This window comes from Boleophthalmus pectinirostris, unplaced genomic scaffold (genome assembly GCF_026225935.1).
Source record: "Boleophthalmus pectinirostris isolate CB_2022bp ecotype Guang Dong unplaced genomic scaffold, ASM2622593v1 HiC_scaffold_20, whole genome shotgun sequence".
Lineage (NCBI taxonomy): Eukaryota > Metazoa > Chordata > Actinopteri > Gobiiformes > Gobiidae > Boleophthalmus > Boleophthalmus pectinirostris.
This window is the reverse complement of record NW_026571153.1, coordinates 26,506,431-26,525,148: the sequence shown is the minus strand read 5'-3', so window position 1 is coordinate 26,525,148 and position 18,718 is coordinate 26,506,431. Positions and strand designations below refer to the sequence as shown.

Sequence of the window (18,718 nt, the reverse complement as noted above, 5' to 3'; positions counted from 1 at the left end):
CATTCAGTATTAAATTTCTTTCTGAATTATGGAAAGTTTTCATTTATTTCCTGTACTTGTTGTAAAGGCTACAGCTGTAATTTAAAGGCTCCAAAACAAGCACATTAGCAAGAAGAATCACACAACATCCCCTAGCATGTACTCTTAAAATGTCTTATTTACCAGTACAACTGTACATAAGTATAAGTTATGAATGTCTACTTTTTACGCGTTTGTATTTTTTTCATGCGACGCCCATCGATGACGTTGGCTGAGCCATTTTCGCGTTTCAGGTCCAGGTCACGTTCACTCTCTGCTTAGGCGGCGTCACGGTGTTGAGGTGAGTCCAAGTCTACTAATTTTTGTAAAAAAGCGCATTTGTCCATGATTGTTTAACCATCAAATGACAACCAAATAACACGCTGTACTACACACAAGAATGATATGTGTTTATTACGTCGCAGGAACCGTGGGAATTCCAACAAGACCAAAACAACGTTAAAGGACTGGGACAAGGACACACGTGGCCACGCCGCGTGCTTGTGAGAACATGGACGACGCTTCACTTTCGGTGAGTTAAGGACTGAAAGACATTCAACTTAAGGTGAAAATGTCGGCAGTTGTTGAAATGGGACATGCAAAGTTCGGGTTTGGTGTAATTTAAGTTTTCTTGTCGTGAAACGCGAAGCTAGTTCGTGTTAAAAGGCGTGATGCATGTCGATACCAACCCATATAAACTCAAAATGGCAGTCTAGCGACCGCGTTATACTTCTTGCGTCCTATTTCATAATCTTGCACTATTTGTAGATGGGCCTATTTAAGTCAGAACTGAGCTCCAAGTACTTCTCAAACGTTTCTTTCTTGCTTCATTGGACTGGTCAATATCGGTGTCGGTGGCAAGGGGGGGCATTTGAGGGCCGTGCCCCCCCAGCGGCCACTGGTGCCCCACTCCCAGCACAAGCCGTAATTATTACTATTTTAAAATGATTTTGATTGGCCCATTTCACTTCGGGCTGAGGGCACAAACTTTCTCTGTTTATTTAGTGTAGTGTGATTGGACAACTGTTCGGTCACTCACGTCAACCTGCTGCGTCAACTAATAATAACAACAACACATAATTAGCCTAATACTGTTAAATAAAAACGTGTTTGATAGCATTTCTGCTCTGTATGACACCACCGCGTTAAAATATTTCTCAAATGGCAGTGCCCCCCCAATATTTCTCAAATGGCAGTGCCCCCCCTGCTGGTGACCTACGCCCCTCCAGTAGATGTGCTCTGACGCAGACTCTGGTCAATATAAATAGCTATTTATTGTCCTATTAGTTTGTATTTGTACAAAGTAATTAGACAAAACTTAAAAATAAATCAATAAGATATAATTATTTATAACTTATTTATTTTGTGTTAGCAGAGGTGGGTAGAATACCCAGAAATTGTAGTCAAATAAGAGTAATGTTACTTCAAAATAATACTACACAAATAGAAGTACAAGTAGTGGTCTAAGTAATTACAGAAGTATTTTAGAAAACTGCTGCTGAGTATCCTTGCTGTCAAAATGTAACATCAGATTTAACGTTGTTTGAAGGACAAAACATGAAATAATGCACAAAATCTGGTATTTTCAAAGGACAGACACAAAAATGACAAAAATTTAATCACCCATAATTGAGCAAATGCAAGATATGTGAGTTTAATGCATGTTTGCGCTTGACTGTTCATTGTGCTCTGATCGATATTGTTCAGCCAATAATAACCAAAATGTCTGTTTCTTGTATTTGTTATAATACTATAGCCTATATATAATGCATATATTATTCATAATATATATTTATCATTTTGGCCTTGGTGCCCCTCCCAAAAATTATACCACCAACCTCCACTGGTCCTGTTTTAGTCCTGGTTTAGTCCCGGTCCCTCAAGTCTCAGGTCTCTATAGGACAGGACTGGACGGTGTACCCTCGTGTACCACGCTCACTAGCCCTGGTGCTGACCGATGCGTGGCTATTTCTTGCCCGGGTACTTTTCAGTGATGTTGTTCAGGGGTGTTTTTGACGAGGCTGTTGTTTAATGTTTACAACCAGTGGCCTTATTGTTTTTTAATAAACCTCAACCTTTTATTCTTGTCTTGTGTGCGTATCGTCTACCACACAACCTCAACCCCTATTGCAGCTAATAATAATAATTTTAATATAATAATGATAATAATAACAACACATAATTAGCCTAATACTGTTAAATAAAAACGTGTTTGATAGCATTTCTGCTCTGTATGACACCACCGCGTTAAAATATTTCTCAAATGGCAGTGCCCCCCCCCTGCTGGTGACCTACGCCCCTCCAGTAGATGTGCTCTGACGCAACTCTGGTCAATATAAATAGCTATTTATTGTCATTAGTTTGTATTTGTACAAAGTAATTAGACAAAACTTAAAAATAAATCAATAAGATATAATTATTTATAACTTATTTATTTTGTGTTAGCAGAGGTGGGTAGAATACCTAGAAATTGTAGTCAAATAAGAGTAATGTTACTTCAAAATAATACTACACAAAATAGAAGTACAAGTAGTGGTCTAAGTAATTACAGAAGTATTTTAGAAAACTGCTGCTGAGTATCCTTGCTGTCAAAATGTAACATCAGATTTATTGTTGTTTGAAGGACAAAACATGAAATAATGCACAAAATCTGGTATTTTCAAAGGACAGACACAAAAATGACAAAAATTTAATCACCCATAATTGAGCAAATGCAAGATATGTGAGTTTAATGCATGATCTTTTCATGTAGGCAAAAAGGTGGTGAACTCCAATAAAGTTTCATAGCACACCAGTGTTTGTTCAGCCACCAGAGGGCGCCAGAGTAAAACAAGTCAATAATTAAAGACGCTGGGGTTTAGTTTAAAGTAATATGCATTTTTCTTTTAATATTTAAATACCGTAAAACATGCAGTGTTTTTATACCCTCTTCGTTTAGCAGTTAAGCATTTGGGAAGTGTCTTCTTTCTGTGTGTGTTTCTAGGGGGACAGAGTTGGGGGAGGGACTTCCTGTCTTTGTCTGCTCTTACAGAATAAATAAAGTCAAGTTTGTGCTCCTCAGGCTGTTTCTGAAGCTGCTCTCTCCACTCGCTTCACTATGAACACTTGGATTGTCTGTTCTGATGTAGAACTGAAAGCAACTGTGACTTTTAAACACTTTGAACACACGGATAACCCCAACAGGAAGTAGCCTTAGCAACAGCACACGGACTAGCAAAGCATCATGGGTAATGCTCTGCTGCTCACCTTTCAAAATAATTTCTAAATAATGTCTACATTGAGAGAGCTCGTGTTGTACAGTCGTACAGAGCAGAGGCTGTATTGTACTGTTTTTGTTATTGTGTGTGTCTGTGTGTGTGTGTGTGTCTGTGTGTGTGTGTGTCTGTTTGTGTCTGTGTGTGTGTGTGTGTGTGTGGTGTGTGTGGTGTGTGTGTGTGAGAGAGAGACACGTCATATGTTCTCACTGAGGACGGCATGTCTGTGCACGTCCCTGTAGGCTTGTCCGTGTACAACTCATACTTACCTGGCAGGGGAGATACCATGATCATGAAGGTGGTTCACCCAGGGCGAGGCTCAGCCATTGCACTCCGGTTGTGCTGACCCCTGCGAATTCCCCAAATGTGGGAATCTCGACTGCATAATTTCTGGTAGTGGGGGACTGCGTTCGCGCTCTCCCCTGATAATTTGGTGGAAAAAAAAAAATATGTTGACATAGTGATTCTTAAGCAGAACAATGGTGCTGTAGTTTATTAATCTTTTTCTAAATATTATTTCTTGGGACTTCTAAAATATAATTGCAATCTCTCTTTCAAATTTAACTGTGTCCATAATCCATTTATTTGTACTCTGATGTCTGTTCCCAGTCAGTTGAATTTACTTCGACTAAAAGAAGTGTCAAAGGAGAAATTCAGTTTGTCAATTGGACAAATGTTTATTTGGTTGAAGCAACTCATCCAAGCTGCTTCTTCAGTTCAGAGCTGTGAAATGTTTTTACCAAAATAAACATTTGTCCAGTTGACAAATTGAATTTCTCCTTTGCCATGGATTCTACCTGGACGACTGAGGGATTTTACAATCTACTACAAGAACACACAGAGCTTCAGCTCTTCTGTCTACCAGAAAAAAATCCCAGTACTTTACAAGATCAGTGCACATGCTTTAACACTTTTATATTTTTAATGTGCAAATGTTTCACGATTCAGTTTCATGTTATGACTGATGTGTGAACATTTGTATTCTACTTATGTGTTTTCATGCTGCATCTCGACCATGCCATCATTGCAAATGTTCTCAATTGATTTACCTGGTAAAATATTGAAAAAAATAAAGTAAATATCATCATTAGGGTTGTTCTGATACTGATAGTGGTACTGGCAAAACCTCCGATACTGCACATTTTTCAAATACTGGCGAGTACTCAAACCAAATCACTGATCCGATACCACTCTGTATTTTCCTGAATGAGGACCTGCAAGCAGCTGCTGTTGACATCTGGCTTAATTCCATTGCTAACACTCAGAGCAGGTTAAAGACGGACTGTGGAGTCTCTGTGGAGGCTTAAAACATTCTAATAATAACAGGAAAGATATTTGTCTTTCTTCTGTGATATCTTCATTTAGCCTTTGGTGTGGACACTCATCTTAGTCAAGTAAAAGTGTAGCCCGATAACAGCTCTAACACAGACTTTGTTTCTTCTGCAGAATTTTCCATGTCTTTTACAGGCCTCACTGTTATTTTATCCACCCTCTGTGGTAGACAGTGACCAGATAAGTGCTTTAAATCAGCACTTCTCATCATCAAGACCATTTAACATCTGAATAATACTTGAGTCCTCAAAATCTTTCTCTTATTGTAGATTTTTGTTAGAAATAGTCTTTTAGTAGAGAGATTTTTTTTTGCTCTTATACTGTTCCAAAATTGAGTAGCCTTAGTCTACTACTTCACACTATGTGGTGTTGGGCTGGTATCTGTATCGGCAAATACCTAAGGCCAAGTATCGGTATTGGATCGGATCTAAAAAATGTTTTTATCAAAACAACAATAAATACAATGGAGTCAAATGGGAACATACGGTGACTGTTAAGTTCTGTTCCTGCAACTCATGACACAATCCAAAAGAGTTCCTGTAAGTGGATTTACAAAAAAGTTCTGATGTGACGGGTGAGCCTCAGCCTCATCTTTTGTTACAAAATTACATTTGAACAACAGCATAAATTCTGAGGCGCTGAACAAACCGGGCTGTCCGAGCGGGATGTAAAGTAACTGAAGGACGATTAAGAGAGGGACCTCTTTTGGAAGCCGGTGTTCTTTCTGGACAAGTTTGGCAGAACAAGGTGAAGGAAGGTCCTGAAGGACGACAAGATGCGGTTTCACCCCCCTGAGTTGTCTGTTGTGAGAGGCACAGTCCCCTTGTTGTAGAGGCTACAGCTGTAATTTAAAGGCTCCAAACAAGCACATTAGCAAGAAGAATCACACATCCCCTAGCATGTACTCTTAAAATGTCTTATTTACCAGTACAACTGTACATAAGTATAAGTTATGAATGTCTACTTTTTACGCGTTTGTATTTTTTTCATGCCACGCCCATCGGATGACGTTGGCTGAGCCATTTTCGCGTTTCAGGTCCAGGTCACGTTCACTCTCTGCTTAGGCGGCGTCACGGCGTTGAAGTGAGCCCAAATCTACCAATTTTTGTAAAAAAGCTAATTTTTCCATGATTGTTTAACCATCAAATGGCAACCAAATAACACGCTGTACTACACACAAGAATGATATGTGTTTATTATGTCGCAGGAACCGAGGGAATTCCAACAAGACCAAAACAACGTTAAAGGACTGGGACAAAGACACACATGGCCACGCCGCGTGCTTGTGAGAACATGGACGACGCTTCACTTTCGGTGAGTTAAGGACTGAAAGACATTCAACTTAAGGTGAAAATGTCGGCAATTGTTGAAATGGGACATGCAAAGTTCGGGTTTGGTGTAATTTAAGATTTCTTGTCGTGAAACGTGAAGATAAAACGCGCTAGTTCGTGTTAAAAGGCGTGATGCATGTCGATACCAACCCATATAAACTCAAAATGGCAGTCTAGCGACCGCGTTCTACTTCTTGGGTCCTATTTCATAATCTAGCACTATTTGTAGATGGGCCTATTTAAGTCAGAACTGAGCTCCAAGTACTTCTCAAACGTTTCTTTCTTGCTTCATTGGACTGGTCAATATCGGTGTCGGTGGCAAGGGGGGGCATTTGAGGGCCGTGCCCCCCCCAGCGGCCACTGGTGCCCCACCCCCAGCACAAGCCGTAATTATTACTATTTTAAAATGATTTTGATTGGCCCATTTCACTTCGGGCTGAGGGCACAAACTTTCTCTGTTTATTTAGTGTAGTGTGATTGGACAACTGTTCGGTCACTCACGTCAACCTGCTGCGTCAACTTGGAGCAGCTTCACGATTAGCGGCAGCTAGCTACTTTAGCCTAAAGCTCCACACAGGAAATGGCGAGGACAGAGTCAAAGAGCGACACACCGATAGACCCGCCGCCGGGACCCGGGGCTGTCGCTACCGCTGCCGTGGCCGGGAAACCACTCGTGCACTCGGCTCCCGGACCTCGCGTCACGGACCTGACTGGACCGGGATTTGGACCAGTTTGATCTCTTCATATTGGACAATAGACTTTTGGAGACAGAACCAGTAGGACAGTGGATAGAGGAAACACTCTGCTTCAGTCTCTGGAGAAGGTAAGAGGCTTGATTTCATTAGTTTGCAGCAAATCTGAACATGGAGCCTCACAGGTAAATAGTGTTATAGTGTTAATAGTAAAATAGTAAAATAGTGTTAATAGTAAAATAGTGTTATAGTGTTATAGTGTTACAGTTAAATAGTGCGTAAATGAGCTCGTGGGTGCGATGGAGCTGCTCTGGTTGTTCTGCCGTGTGCTGTAGGAGCGGCATCTGTGTTCATGTTGTGATCGTAGCCTCTTATTGTAGTTTTGCTGACGTTGTTGGGTCTGGGTGTGAGCGGCGTGTTACGGTGTGTTGTTGCGTAAAGTTTGCGCTTGACTGTTCATTGTGCTCTGATCGATATTGTTCAGCCAATAATAACCAAAATGTCTGTTTCTTGTATTTGTTATAATACTATAGCCTATATATAATGCATATATTATTCATAATATATATTTATCATTTTGGCCTTGGTGCCCCTCCCAAAAATTATACCACCAACCTCCACTGGTCCTGTTTTAGTCCTGGTTTTAGTCCCGGTCCCTCAAGTCTCAGGTCTCTATAGGACAGGACTGGACGGTGTACCCTCGTGTACCACGCTCACTACAGCCCTGGTGCTGACCGATGCGTGGCTATTTCTTGCCCGGGTACTTTTCAGTGATGTTGTTCAGGGGTGTTTTTGACGAGGCTGTTGTTTAATGTTTACAACCAGTGGCCTTATTGTTTTTTAATAAACCTCAACCTTTTATTCTTGTCTTGTGTGCGTATCGTCTACCACACAACCTCAACCCCTATTGCAGCTAATAATAATAATTTTAATATAATAATGATAATAATAACAACACATAATTAGCCTAATACTGTTAAATAAAAACGTGTTTGATAGCATTTCTGCTCTGTATGACACCACCGCGTTAAAATATTTCTCAAATGGCAGTGCCCCCCCTGCTGGTGACCTACGCCCCTCCAGTAGATGTGCTCTGACGCAGACTCTGGTCAATATAAATAGCTATTTATTGTCCTATTAGTTTGTATTTGTACAAAGTAATTAGACAAAACTTAAAAATAAATCAATAAGATATAATTATTATAACTTATTTATTTTGTGTTAGCAGAGGTGGGTAGAATACCTAGAAATTGTAGTCAAATAAGAGTAATGTTACTTCAAAATAATACTACACAAATAGAAGTACAAGTAGTGGTCTAAGTAATTACAGAAGTATTTTAGAAAACTGCTGCTGAGTATCCTTGCTGTCAAAATGTAACATCAGATTTATTGTTGTTTGAAGGACAAAACATGAAATAATGCACAAAATCTGGTATTTTCAAAGGACGGACACAAAAATGACAAAAATTTAATCACCCATAATTGAGCAAATGCAAGATATGTGAGTTTAATGCATGATCTCTTTCATGTAGGCAAAAAGGTGGTGAACTCCAATAAAGTTTCATAGCACACCAGTGTTTGTTCAGCCACCAGAGGGCGCCAGAGTAAAACAAGTCAATAATTAAAGACGCTGGGGTTTAGTTTAAAGTAATATGCATTTTTCTTTTAATATTTAAATACCGTAAAACATGCAGTGTTTTTATACCCTCTTCGTTTAGCAGTTAAGCATTTGGGAAGTGTCTTCTTTCTGTGTGTGTTTCTAGGGGGACAGAGTTGGGGGAGGGACTTCCTGTCTTTGTCTGCTCTTACAGAATAAATAAAGTCAAGTTTGTGCTCCTCAGGCTGTTTCTGAAGCTGCTCTCTCCACTCGCTTCACTATGAACACTTGGATTGTCTGTTCTGATGTAGAACTGAAAGCAACTGTGACTTTTAAACACTTTGAACACACGGATAACCCCAACAGGAAGTAGCCTTAGCAACAGCACACGGACTAGCAAAGCATCATGGGTAATGCTCTGCTGCTCACCTTTCAAAATAATTTCTAAATAATGTCTACATTGAGAGAGCTCGTGTTGTACAGTCGTACAGAGCAGAGGCTGTATTGTACTGTTTTTGTTATTGTGTGTGTCTGTGTGTCTGTGTGTGTGTGTGTCTGTCTGTGTGTGTCTGTTGTGTGTCTGTGTGTGTGTGGTGTGTGTGTGTGTGTGGTGTGTGTGTGTGAGAGAGAGACACGTCATATGTTCTCACTGAGGACGGCATGTCTGTGCACGTCCCTGTAGGCTTGTCCGTGTACAACTCATACTTACCTGGCAGGGGAGATACCATGATCATGAAGGTGGTTCACCCAGGGCGAGGCTCAGCCATTGCACTCCGGTTGTGCTGACCCCTGCGAATTCCCCAAATGTGGGAATCTCGACTGCATAATTTCTGGTAGTGGGGGACTGCGTTCGCGCTCTCCCCTGATAATTTGGTGGAAAAAAAAAAATATGTTGACATAGTGATTCTTAAGCAGAACAATGGTGCTGTAGTTTATTAATCTTTTTCTAAATATTATTTCTTGGGACTTCTAAAATATAATTGCAATCTCTCTTTCAAATTTAACTGTGTCCATAATCCATTTATTTGTACTCTGATGTCTGTTCCCAGTCAGTTGAATTTACTTCGACTAAAAGAAGTGTCAAAGGAGAAATTCAGTTTGTCAATTGGACAAATGTTTATTTGGTTGAAGCAACTCATCCAAGCTGCTTCTTCAGTTCAGAGCTGTGAAATGTTTTTACCAAAATAAACATTTGTCCAGTTGACAAATTGAATTTCTCCTTTGCCATGGATTCTACCTGGACGACTGAGGGATTTTACAATCTACTACAAGAACACAGAGAGCTTCAGCTCTTCTGTCTACCAAAAAAAATCCCAGTACTTTACAAGATCAGTGCACATGCTTTAACACTTTTATATTTTTAATGTGCAAATGTTTCACGATTCAGTTTCATGTTATGACTGATGTGTGAACATTTGTATTCTACTTATGTGTTTTCATGCTGCATCTCGACCATGCCATCATTGCAAATGTTCTCAATTGATTTACCTGGTAAAATATTGAAAAAATAAAGTAAATATCATCATTAGGGTTGTTCTGATACTGATAGTGGTACTGGCAAAACCTCCGATACTGCACATTTTTCAAATACTGGCGAGTACTCAAACCAAATCACTGATCCGATACCACTCTGTATTTTCCTGAATGAGGACCTGCAAGCAGCTGCTGTTGACATCTGGCTTAATTCCATTGCTAACACTCAGAGCAGGTTAAAGACGGACTGTGGAGTCCCTGTGGAGGCTTAAAACATTCTAATAATAACAGGAAAGATATTTGTCTTTCTTCTGTGATATCTTCATTTAGCCTTTGGTGTGGACACTCATCTTAGTCAAGTAAAAGTGTAGCCCGATAACAGCTCTAACACAGACTTTGTTTCTTCTGCAGAATTTTCCATGTCTTTTTACAGGCCTCACTGTTATTTTATCCACCCTCTGTGGTAGACAGTGACCAGATAAGTGCTTTAAATCAGCACTTCTCATCAAGACCATTTAACATCTGAATAATACTTGAGTCCTCAAAATCTTTCTCTTATTGTAGATTTTTGTTAGAAATAGTCTTTTAGTAGAGATATTTTTTTTTGCTCTTATACTGTTCCAAAATTGAGTAGCCTTAGTCTACTACTTCACACTATGTGGTGTTGGGCTGGTATCTGTATCGGCAAATACCTAAGGCCAAGTATCGGTATTGGATCGGATCTAAAAAATGTTTTTATCAAAACAACAATAAATACAATGGAGTCAAATGGGAACATATGGTGACTGTTAAGTTCTGTTCCTGCAACTCATGACACAATCCAAAAGAGTTCCTGTAAGTGGATTTACAAAAAAGCTCTGATGTGACGGGTGAGCCTCAGCCTCATCTTTTGTTACAAAATTACATTTGAACGACAGCATAAATTCTGAGGCGCTGAACAAACCGGGCTGTCCGAGCGGGATGTAAAGTAACTGAAGGACGATTAAGAGAGGGACCTCTTTTGGAAGCCGGTGTTCTTTCTGGACAAGTTTGGCAGAACAAGGTGAAGGAAGGTCCTGAAGGACGACAAGATGCGGTTTCACCCCCCTCTGAGTTGTCTGTTGTGAGAGGCACAGTCCCCTTGGCAGACAGCTTTTTCCAGCACAACCTCTTCTTCTGGAGACTCGTTGGTGTGTGACGCTACAGTCTCCGCTGCACCAAACCTAACTGTCCTGCCAAGGACAAGGCTTTCTGGGGACACAGTACTGTGAGATTTCAAAGAGGTCTACATCAAAGGCACTGTCTGGAAGGACTTTTGAGTCATTTGCAGAGTTTCAGAAGGCAGTACACACACACAAGAAAGTAATGCAAAATATTAAATACAATTCAATGTCCAGTGTCCCCAATTTTGCATAAAAAGATGAATCATCTCGGTTTGTGTATGATTCCCATAATTCACCCTGCGACAACACTTTGGGGGGTCATGTCACATAGCCTGGCATATGGTTTGGTCTAGTGACAGCTCACTGACCTGTCGTGGAGCATGACAACAATTTTCCATCCCTCCCATTACATGCATTGATTGACTGGACTCAAGTCCATTGGTGTGCCTTGATTGTCCTACAATCTAAGGTTAATTTTGCACTTTCATCATGGTTTTGGACTCAGCGTGTAGTCATCTACTGGTTAAACAATTTCTTCAGGTACCCCCTTTGAGCCCTTGGAATGGGCTAAAATGCTGTAACTTTCCTTCAAGATTGTGCTTTTTTTTGGCCTTGTCCTCTGCCAAGAGCTCTCAGTTCACCCCTCCTGCATGTCATTCATTGAGGAGGATGTTTGGTTCACCTCTGGCCCAACCCTTCCTTCAGACCTAAAATGATCACCTCTGCTTTTCAATCTGGGGTAATCTTAGAGCACTCATTCCCCTCGCTGATGCGTCTGAGAGGGATTCATGGCTGAGGTTGTTGTCCTGTCAGAGAGCTACGCTGTTGTGTCAAGTGGATGGCAGCCTTTCGCGCTTTGGATCAGCTGTTCATGGGTTTTGGGACCAGGGGTGGGCTCTCACACACTCATAGAACTATAGTTACATCAAGTAGGAGTAATTTCTTTTTTTCCCATATCACCCAGCCCTAGACAGAGGTATAAGACAAGCCTGCCTGCTCTCACTCTTTTGTCCTTTTTAAGCAGACTGTTGGTATCTGTCATCAGATGGCTTTTTCATTGGATTAAATAATGTGGCAATTTTCTATTAGGGCTATACCAATACTTTTTAATCTAATAATGTATATATATATTTTTTAAAGCACATGGCTCTGTGCATAAACATGGCCCACATGTGATACACTGATGCTTTCAGTCGACTCTGAACCCCGACATTTACCCCGACTTGCATTCAAATAACATCTTATTAATCACAACTCATTTGAAAGTACTATAACATTTTACACATTTTCCTTTTATTATAAACAGTATTCCAGAGGATTCAGCAGATATCAAACAATATTCATAATATTATTGATAACTTGATGTATATCAAACAGAATGGGGGAAAAAATGCATAATTGTTTTTAAACTTGTAAATAGTTCCACTCCAGTCATCATCTTCACATCAAATGAATATGCCAAAATTTTGTAGATATGCATTTTGGCTGTGTGACTCTCTCAGATGTTCGTGGCCCTCTCATGTGTCACACCCACACTTTGGCCTTGGCCCCGTGGGGCCCCTGGTGGTCCCCACAACATGTGCCCAGGCCACGGTGGTGTGTGGCGGGCAGGTTCTTGTAGACGGCGCGGCTGTAAGGGATGAAGCAGAGTCCCAGCTGAAGGTGCCGGGCCAGACGACAGTATGCAGCCAGGGCCAGCACCAGGAGGGGGGTCATGAGGAGGAAACCCACCACCAGAAGAGCCACACAGCCTCCATCTGTGAGCAGCTCCGAGCAATACGGGGCCGAGTCATGGGGCCGCACCTGGAAACGGCAAACATGTGAGGAGCAGCACATGAGCACACATGAGGCTGTGTAATGAATGGAATTACAGTGATGATTATTCTTCATTTACAAACACTGCATAATCCAGGTAATGATAAATTAATGGCAGCAATGATGTCATGTTGCTGTGTTTGCAATTTTATCACTTAAGTGGAAAGACAAGCATTATCAGCACATTTAAAGAGCTTTAACTGTGCCACAGAACAAACATCACTATCATTTAAAGTCCCTCCTCACTTGGAGCAGGGGCCAGGGGGGCTTGGACAGGGCAGACCCTGCCTATTTTCTGGACCAAAGCAGTCGGTGAGCTCTAGGAATATATCAGAACGACGTGAGGCTTTATTTTACTTTGATGTTTTCAGCGACTCTCAGTAGCACCAGTGACGGTGCTCCGTTAGTTTCTTTTACCACTTTAGTGGAGTATCCTGCAGACAACTTCATGTTACTCATTTGAAAATCAGCTTTAGTGCAAAATTCACTGCTCACTGCTCAGCCTGAGCGTGATGAAGAGATCTGAAGTCCAGGAGCAGAGGTGAAGGCTCCCTCAGCAGTGGGACATAATCCGTGTGTGAGCAGTGGTCACATGAGGCAGACCTCCCACACCACACAGGTCCGCTCTCTTTAGAGATGGGCCCAAGATGACAATTCTTTTTTCTGCTAAGTTGTCATGGGTGAAATGTGTGAGTGGGAAGAGCCCATTTTGCATGTAAAATACATAATCTATAACCTAGCTACACTAGTTAGTTAGTTGGTTAGTTTAACCAAGTTTTTTAACTATTAGGGCTTCTCTATCACACATGCTAACTCTGTAGAGACTCTGGGACCTCTCTTCAGAAGACAGTTTCCTTCTTTGTGTCAACTTCACTGATACTGACACCCTCTCTCCCTGTCAGGCCTGTACTTACTGTGGAGTGGCAGAGGAAGCCGAAGAGCACCATGACCACAGCAGGGGTGAGGATGCAGCCGAACACCAGGGCAGCCAGGCAGGCGTTGATGGCGGCGATGAGCAGGTTCTGAGCCGTGACCAGCACGGAGCAGGCCCAGCAGTCTAGAGAGCCCCGGAGCTCCAGTGGGCCCTCGCTCCCCCCGCTGTCTGCTGCAGAGTATGGGGGAGGCACTACCACCCGCGGGCTCTCCCTGTCTGCCCCCACAGGGTGCATGGGATGAGGGGGAGGGTGGTGGTGATGGTGGGGGGGCAGCTCCTCAGACAGGTCCACTGCCTGGTGATGTGCTCCTTTCTCCAGTGTACCGCTCACACTCATCATGAACTGCACACAGAGAGATGGTTACAGATGTGGGGAGGGTTATAGTGACCAAGACACTTAAGTCTTCATTTGACCTGCCTGTATTTGACCCATATAACTTCAGCCCATCTCTTGATCCTGAGTTTGTCATGGTCGTGAGTATGTAGGTGGAGGATTGGTCTTTTGTGGAATTGAACCACAGACCATCTTGCTATGCGACATTACCCGCTTTGCCCCAGTCATTGAGTTAAAAGACTACAGAGACGTCATCCTGTTGACCAGTTGAACTCTGCATCACATAGCCTGCTGACAATTTTTTCTGACATTATTTTTCAAGATTATTTTCAAAATGTTTTCCAAAACAGGAGTCTTATCTGCAGGTTATGTGGAGGTCAGTGTTATCGGTCAGGAAACTGTGAGATGACCATCTGCATGTGTCCAACAGGAAGCCTTCTGATCCAAGCTCCTCATCAGAGCTTTGACTGTAGACATCTGGGTGTTCCTCTGCGCCTGACCGCCTCTCACCCCGACTTTGATCAATGAAAAAAAAAAAACTACACAGCTACACTAAATGCAGAATTTTAGCCCTTGTATAGTTCTGAATAGGCCAGTCACAATAAATTGACATATCTTTAAACACATAACAGATGGAACAATAGTTTTTGGGGTTCAGTATTTATTGTGGATACATTTTCCTTGCACTAGTGGGAAAAATATTTGTGTATTACGATAAGACTCGTTATAGAGACTATGTAAGTGTTGCACTCTCTTATTTATTTATTGCAGTTCATATTTTGTAACAATACTGGATCTATTTTGCTATCTTATCAGTGAAATCTGAAGTATCTGATTTTGTAATATTGATATCTGTCCAGTACCGGAAAATTCCCCAATATTGTTGTGAGGCCTGGGGGATTACAAATTGTGATGTGCGATATATTGTTGAAGACAATATAGACAAAGAATAATATTGAAACTCATGACACTGACGCACTGATTCTAAACTAGGATTACCCCCAAAAACCTATTCTAAGTGTTCTATTGTTAAAAAACATGAGCTGCAATAAAAACATTTAATAGAATGTAAAATTTAAGTACTTGGTTTGTATCTGTAGTGAGTCATAGAAATGATTTATTCAAATATTTAAGTTTAAAATTTTACCTTATAGCCAAAAAAATGTTCAAAACTTCTCATTGAGCTTTTTCCAGCGATCCAATAGCTTTTTGCCAACACTCGATAATGAACCGATACCAGTGCAGAAAGTGAAGACTGCCTTTATTCCCCTCCCAAAAATAAGACAAAACTGATCCAAATGTGTTATGGAGGTGTTATTTATCTGTCAGTTAACACCAGAACAACTTTATATAAATAAAAGTCCAAACATTATTTTCTTTCTCGACCAACTATAGCCTAGGGGTGGGCGATATATCGATATTTTAAATATATCGAGATAGTTTTTAAACTCGATATGAATTCTGACATATCGTATATATCGATATAATGCTTAGATTCAATTCTGATTTCGCCGCTTCCCTTGTTTACCTTCTCTCTCGTCGCCTCCGCCTCACTGATTTTGTTCGCTGGTGTCTCATTCACTCCTTACTATCGCCATGAACGCCGAAAGTTGGTGCCAGTGAAAAGCTTCAAGCACCACGAACCTTTTCCACCATTTACAAACAAAACCACCAGCAGCACATCCTCATATTCCACCGAGTCACGTCCTTTAGCCCGAAAGAAGCTAAACGAGTTGAGCTGCATGAGAAGTGCGCTGTTTATGCAAATGAGCCATGCGCTTAAGTTTTGTTTCTGTAAAATGTAAACACACGTGCGCAAAACTGCATTAAACACATTATTATCGCAAACGGGCTGATGAGGCTCTAGAGTCGTTATGCTTTATATAATGTAAAGTTTATTTATGCAGAAGATTTTAATTAATCTGCTGCAGTGTCACTTGTACAACAGTGTTTGGAAACGTTGGGTTTGATCTGCAGTGGATTGTGGGATTAAACCTCAGAGCTCCTTACTGCTGGATAATAACATGGATCTATTGAAATAAGGAACATCCTGAGCTGCTTCTGCTAAATGAGCTCATGGTTCTGGTTCTGGTTTGGATAACAGAGTTAATGCAAGATGAGCTTGTGTTGAGTTGTTTTATTTATGAATGAAAAGAAGGAAATATGTATTATTTCTTTTATTTTACAGTTAAATTATTATTTATGTTATTAGGTTTTTTGTAATCTTAAATGTTCCTATATGAACTGCCGACCTCTTACACTTCAATAAAAAAAAGACCTTGTGGAATTTGGCAGATTTGTTTTTGCAGTTTTCAGTTTTAGGGGGCTATTTTTTCTTGAACATATATCGAGATATATATCGTATATCGAGATATATTTTTTGATCCATATCGCCCAGCCCTACTATAGCCCGTAAATGGTTTTTACTATTACTTAGAAGTTTATGTCTGATAATTGGAAGCCGATATCTAATGCAGCAAATTTTTCAGTATGCCACTATTGTTATCTGATATCAGTATCGGAACAGTGCATCCCTAACTAATCCCATACATTTCCAAACAGAGGTCGGCAACCTTTACACAAAATAAGACCCCAGGGAGGCACAGGGAGGGCACCTGACACACAGGGACATTTAGTTATTGGCTAAAAAATTGGACCATTTGTAGTTTTCATTAGGTTTTATTCTGTTGTTTCATGAGCATGCTGTTGTCCACTCACTCACATGTTCTGCCAGACTAGTTGTCTCATATTCCTATTGTCTCAAACAAAGCAGCTGCAACAATTCATTTCTTACACAACTCTTCGCCTCTGTTCCCCCAGGAAGGAGTGCCCTGCCCGTGCGTGGTACTCACAGCGGCTGGGTGCTCCGTGGGTTGCTCCTCTCCCTCCAGGGTGGCGAGGCGGGTGTCTTCTCGGACACTTCTCCGACTGCTCTTGAAGGTTCTCGCTGTGTTGGGGATGTTTGGAGTTGTTGGAGTGAACTTCTGAAAACTTTGGCTCAGGCTTGTGGTGCCGTTGCTCTCTTCCAGGCTTTGTGATGAGCTATGTGGACCTGCCCCCCAGTTTTAGTTGCACTGTCTCCCTCCTTAACCATCACTTGTCTCTCCACCCACTAGCGCTTATCAGCCCCGCGTGGTCCTCCTCCTCCTCCACAGTCCATCTCGTGCATTCCTCCTCTGTGACCCAGGCCTGGTGGAGGGGTGAGGGGAGGGCTGAGGGGCGAAGCAGGGGGAGCAGGGGTGGAGGGTCTGATAAGTCGTGCTTTGGAGACTGGAGTAGTGTGGGGGAGGGCAGCTTAGACACGTTGGTATGTGTTCAAACTCAGGGTGAAAGCAAAATGGTTCAACTGGAGAACTTGATTTTCAAACTTTATGTATTGTTAATCAAGTTTTTTGTAGGTTTAATTAAAAATATTTATTGTGCTTGAGGCTGAATCACTTTGGAAAAAATATCTACTTGCAAATGTTTTTGTAGTAACTGATTGGATTTTTGACTACCTGCTGTGTGTAGCCGTCTCAAGACACCATGGGGGCTCTAGGCAAAAGCTGGTCTGAGGCCCCTCATATCCAAAAAAAGCCAGTGATAATGGAATGAATATTTTGAGCTTTAGACAACTTATGATAAACACTGTTTGGTCTTAACTATAACTGTTACATTTTCAGGTCTGTTAGTGAAGTTTTTTCCATCTCTGCAGCATCGTCTGTCTCCGCCTCTCCGCCTTCATCACTTCCAAACTCAACTACTGCATTAGCCTACCCTCCACCTTGCTCCAAAAACTGCAATACATCCAGAACTCTGCCTCCCGCCGCCGCCTCACCCACACCCGCTTTGGAGAGCACGTCAGCCCCATCCTCAAACTCCACCGGCTCCCCGTACAATACCACATCCGATACAAGGTCCTCATCATCACCTACAAGTCCCTCCGTAACCTGGCCTCTTCCCCTCACCCCGACCTTCTCCATCAGCGCTGTCCTGCCCGCCGCCTTAGATCAGCCCACAGCAACCTCCTTACTCCCCTCAGAACTAAGCACCTCCTCACTCCCTCAATCAGGACAAAGCACCTCCTCACTCCCTTCATCAGACCCAAGAACCTCCTCAATCCCTTCATCAAAACAAAGCACCGGACCTCGGGGGAGCTAGCCTTTGCTGCCGCCGCCCCCTCGCTCTGGAACTCACTCCCACAATCCTCGAATTAAAACTTACCTGTTCAATCTGGCATTTGCCCCATGATTTCGCCCCTACAGTCTTTCCCCCCCTTGTTGCTCCCCATCTGTTTATTAAGCATCTTTGAGTGTCCAAAAAAGCACTTTATAAGGCTGATGTATGATTGTGATTATGATTATTATTATTTCAGCCTTGGAACTGCCAAACTTTGAAATTACATTTACTGTTTTAGCCTTTTTAACCTTTCTTTGCACCAGCAGATGACATAGACTTTCTATGGCAATCTCTACTCAGAAGGTAACACTTGATGATATCACAAGGTGAAACTCAGCATTTTGAGACCTGGAGATGTAGAAAGAGTAATAATAAAGGACTACTTACTCAAACATGTGAATGAAATGTATGTTCTTGATGAGGAGATGGTAAATAGTGCAGTGTAGGCCCTTTAAATGAAACAGTTTGATAATAAACTAAACTTGCCTCAGTGCACCGAAAAAATATCAGCAGAGCGTATTAGCCATCGGTTTTTGTGGATTCTAAACTAATAGAACATTAAAACTTTCAGATAACTAAAAGCATTTATTAATCCTTATGATAAACCAGGCAATGCCCTTCCATCCTCAGTCTGGCCT

At 41.6% G+C, this 18,718-nt stretch overlaps 2 protein-coding genes and 2 non-coding genes across 8 annotated transcripts; 3 read left to right on the top strand and 1 right to left on the bottom strand.

Annotated features, from left to right (window-relative positions):
* The first annotated feature begins 271 nt into the window (after positions 1-271).
* On the top strand, positions 272-18,137 carry LOC129409780 (uncharacterized). Of its 5 annotated transcripts, XM_055156489.1 has the most exons (6): positions 272-319; positions 444-550; positions 5,641-5,687; positions 5,812-5,918; positions 13,557-13,614; positions 17,617-18,137. In XM_055156489.1, exons 4-6 carry the CDS (start codon positions 5,871-5,873, stop codon positions 18,060-18,062), a joined length of 552 nt encoding a protein of 183 aa, XP_055012464.1. In that variant the 5' UTR covers positions 272-319; positions 444-550; positions 5,641-5,687; positions 5,812-5,870; the 3' UTR covers positions 18,063-18,137. The 5 variants fall into 5 exon arrangements, with proteins under 5 accessions (XP_055012464.1, XP_055012463.1, XP_055012465.1 ...); XM_055156488.1 differs by lacking the exon at positions 5,641-5,687; XM_055156490.1 differs by lacking the exons at positions 5,641-5,687; positions 17,617-18,137 and adding an exon at positions 16,743-16,910.
* LOC129409924 (U1 spliceosomal RNA) lies at positions 3,534-3,697 on the top strand. The gene has a single exon (XR_008632640.1). It is a non-coding gene; the product is annotated as a U1 spliceosomal RNA (small nuclear RNA).
* LOC129409923 (U1 spliceosomal RNA) lies at positions 8,926-9,089 on the top strand. Its single transcript, XR_008632639.1, has one exon. It is a non-coding gene; the product is annotated as a U1 spliceosomal RNA (small nuclear RNA).
* On the bottom strand, positions 12,227-16,884 carry tmem88b (transmembrane protein 88 b). Its single transcript, XM_020917772.2, has 3 exons — positions 16,775-16,884; positions 13,569-13,931; positions 12,227-12,642 (listed from the first exon to the last, which is right to left on the bottom strand). Exons 2-3 carry the CDS (start codon positions 13,926-13,928, stop codon positions 12,364-12,366), a joined length of 639 nt encoding a protein of 212 aa, XP_020773431.1. The 5' UTR covers positions 13,929-13,931; positions 16,775-16,884; the 3' UTR covers positions 12,227-12,363.
* Positions 18,138-18,718: the final 581 nt, after the last annotated feature.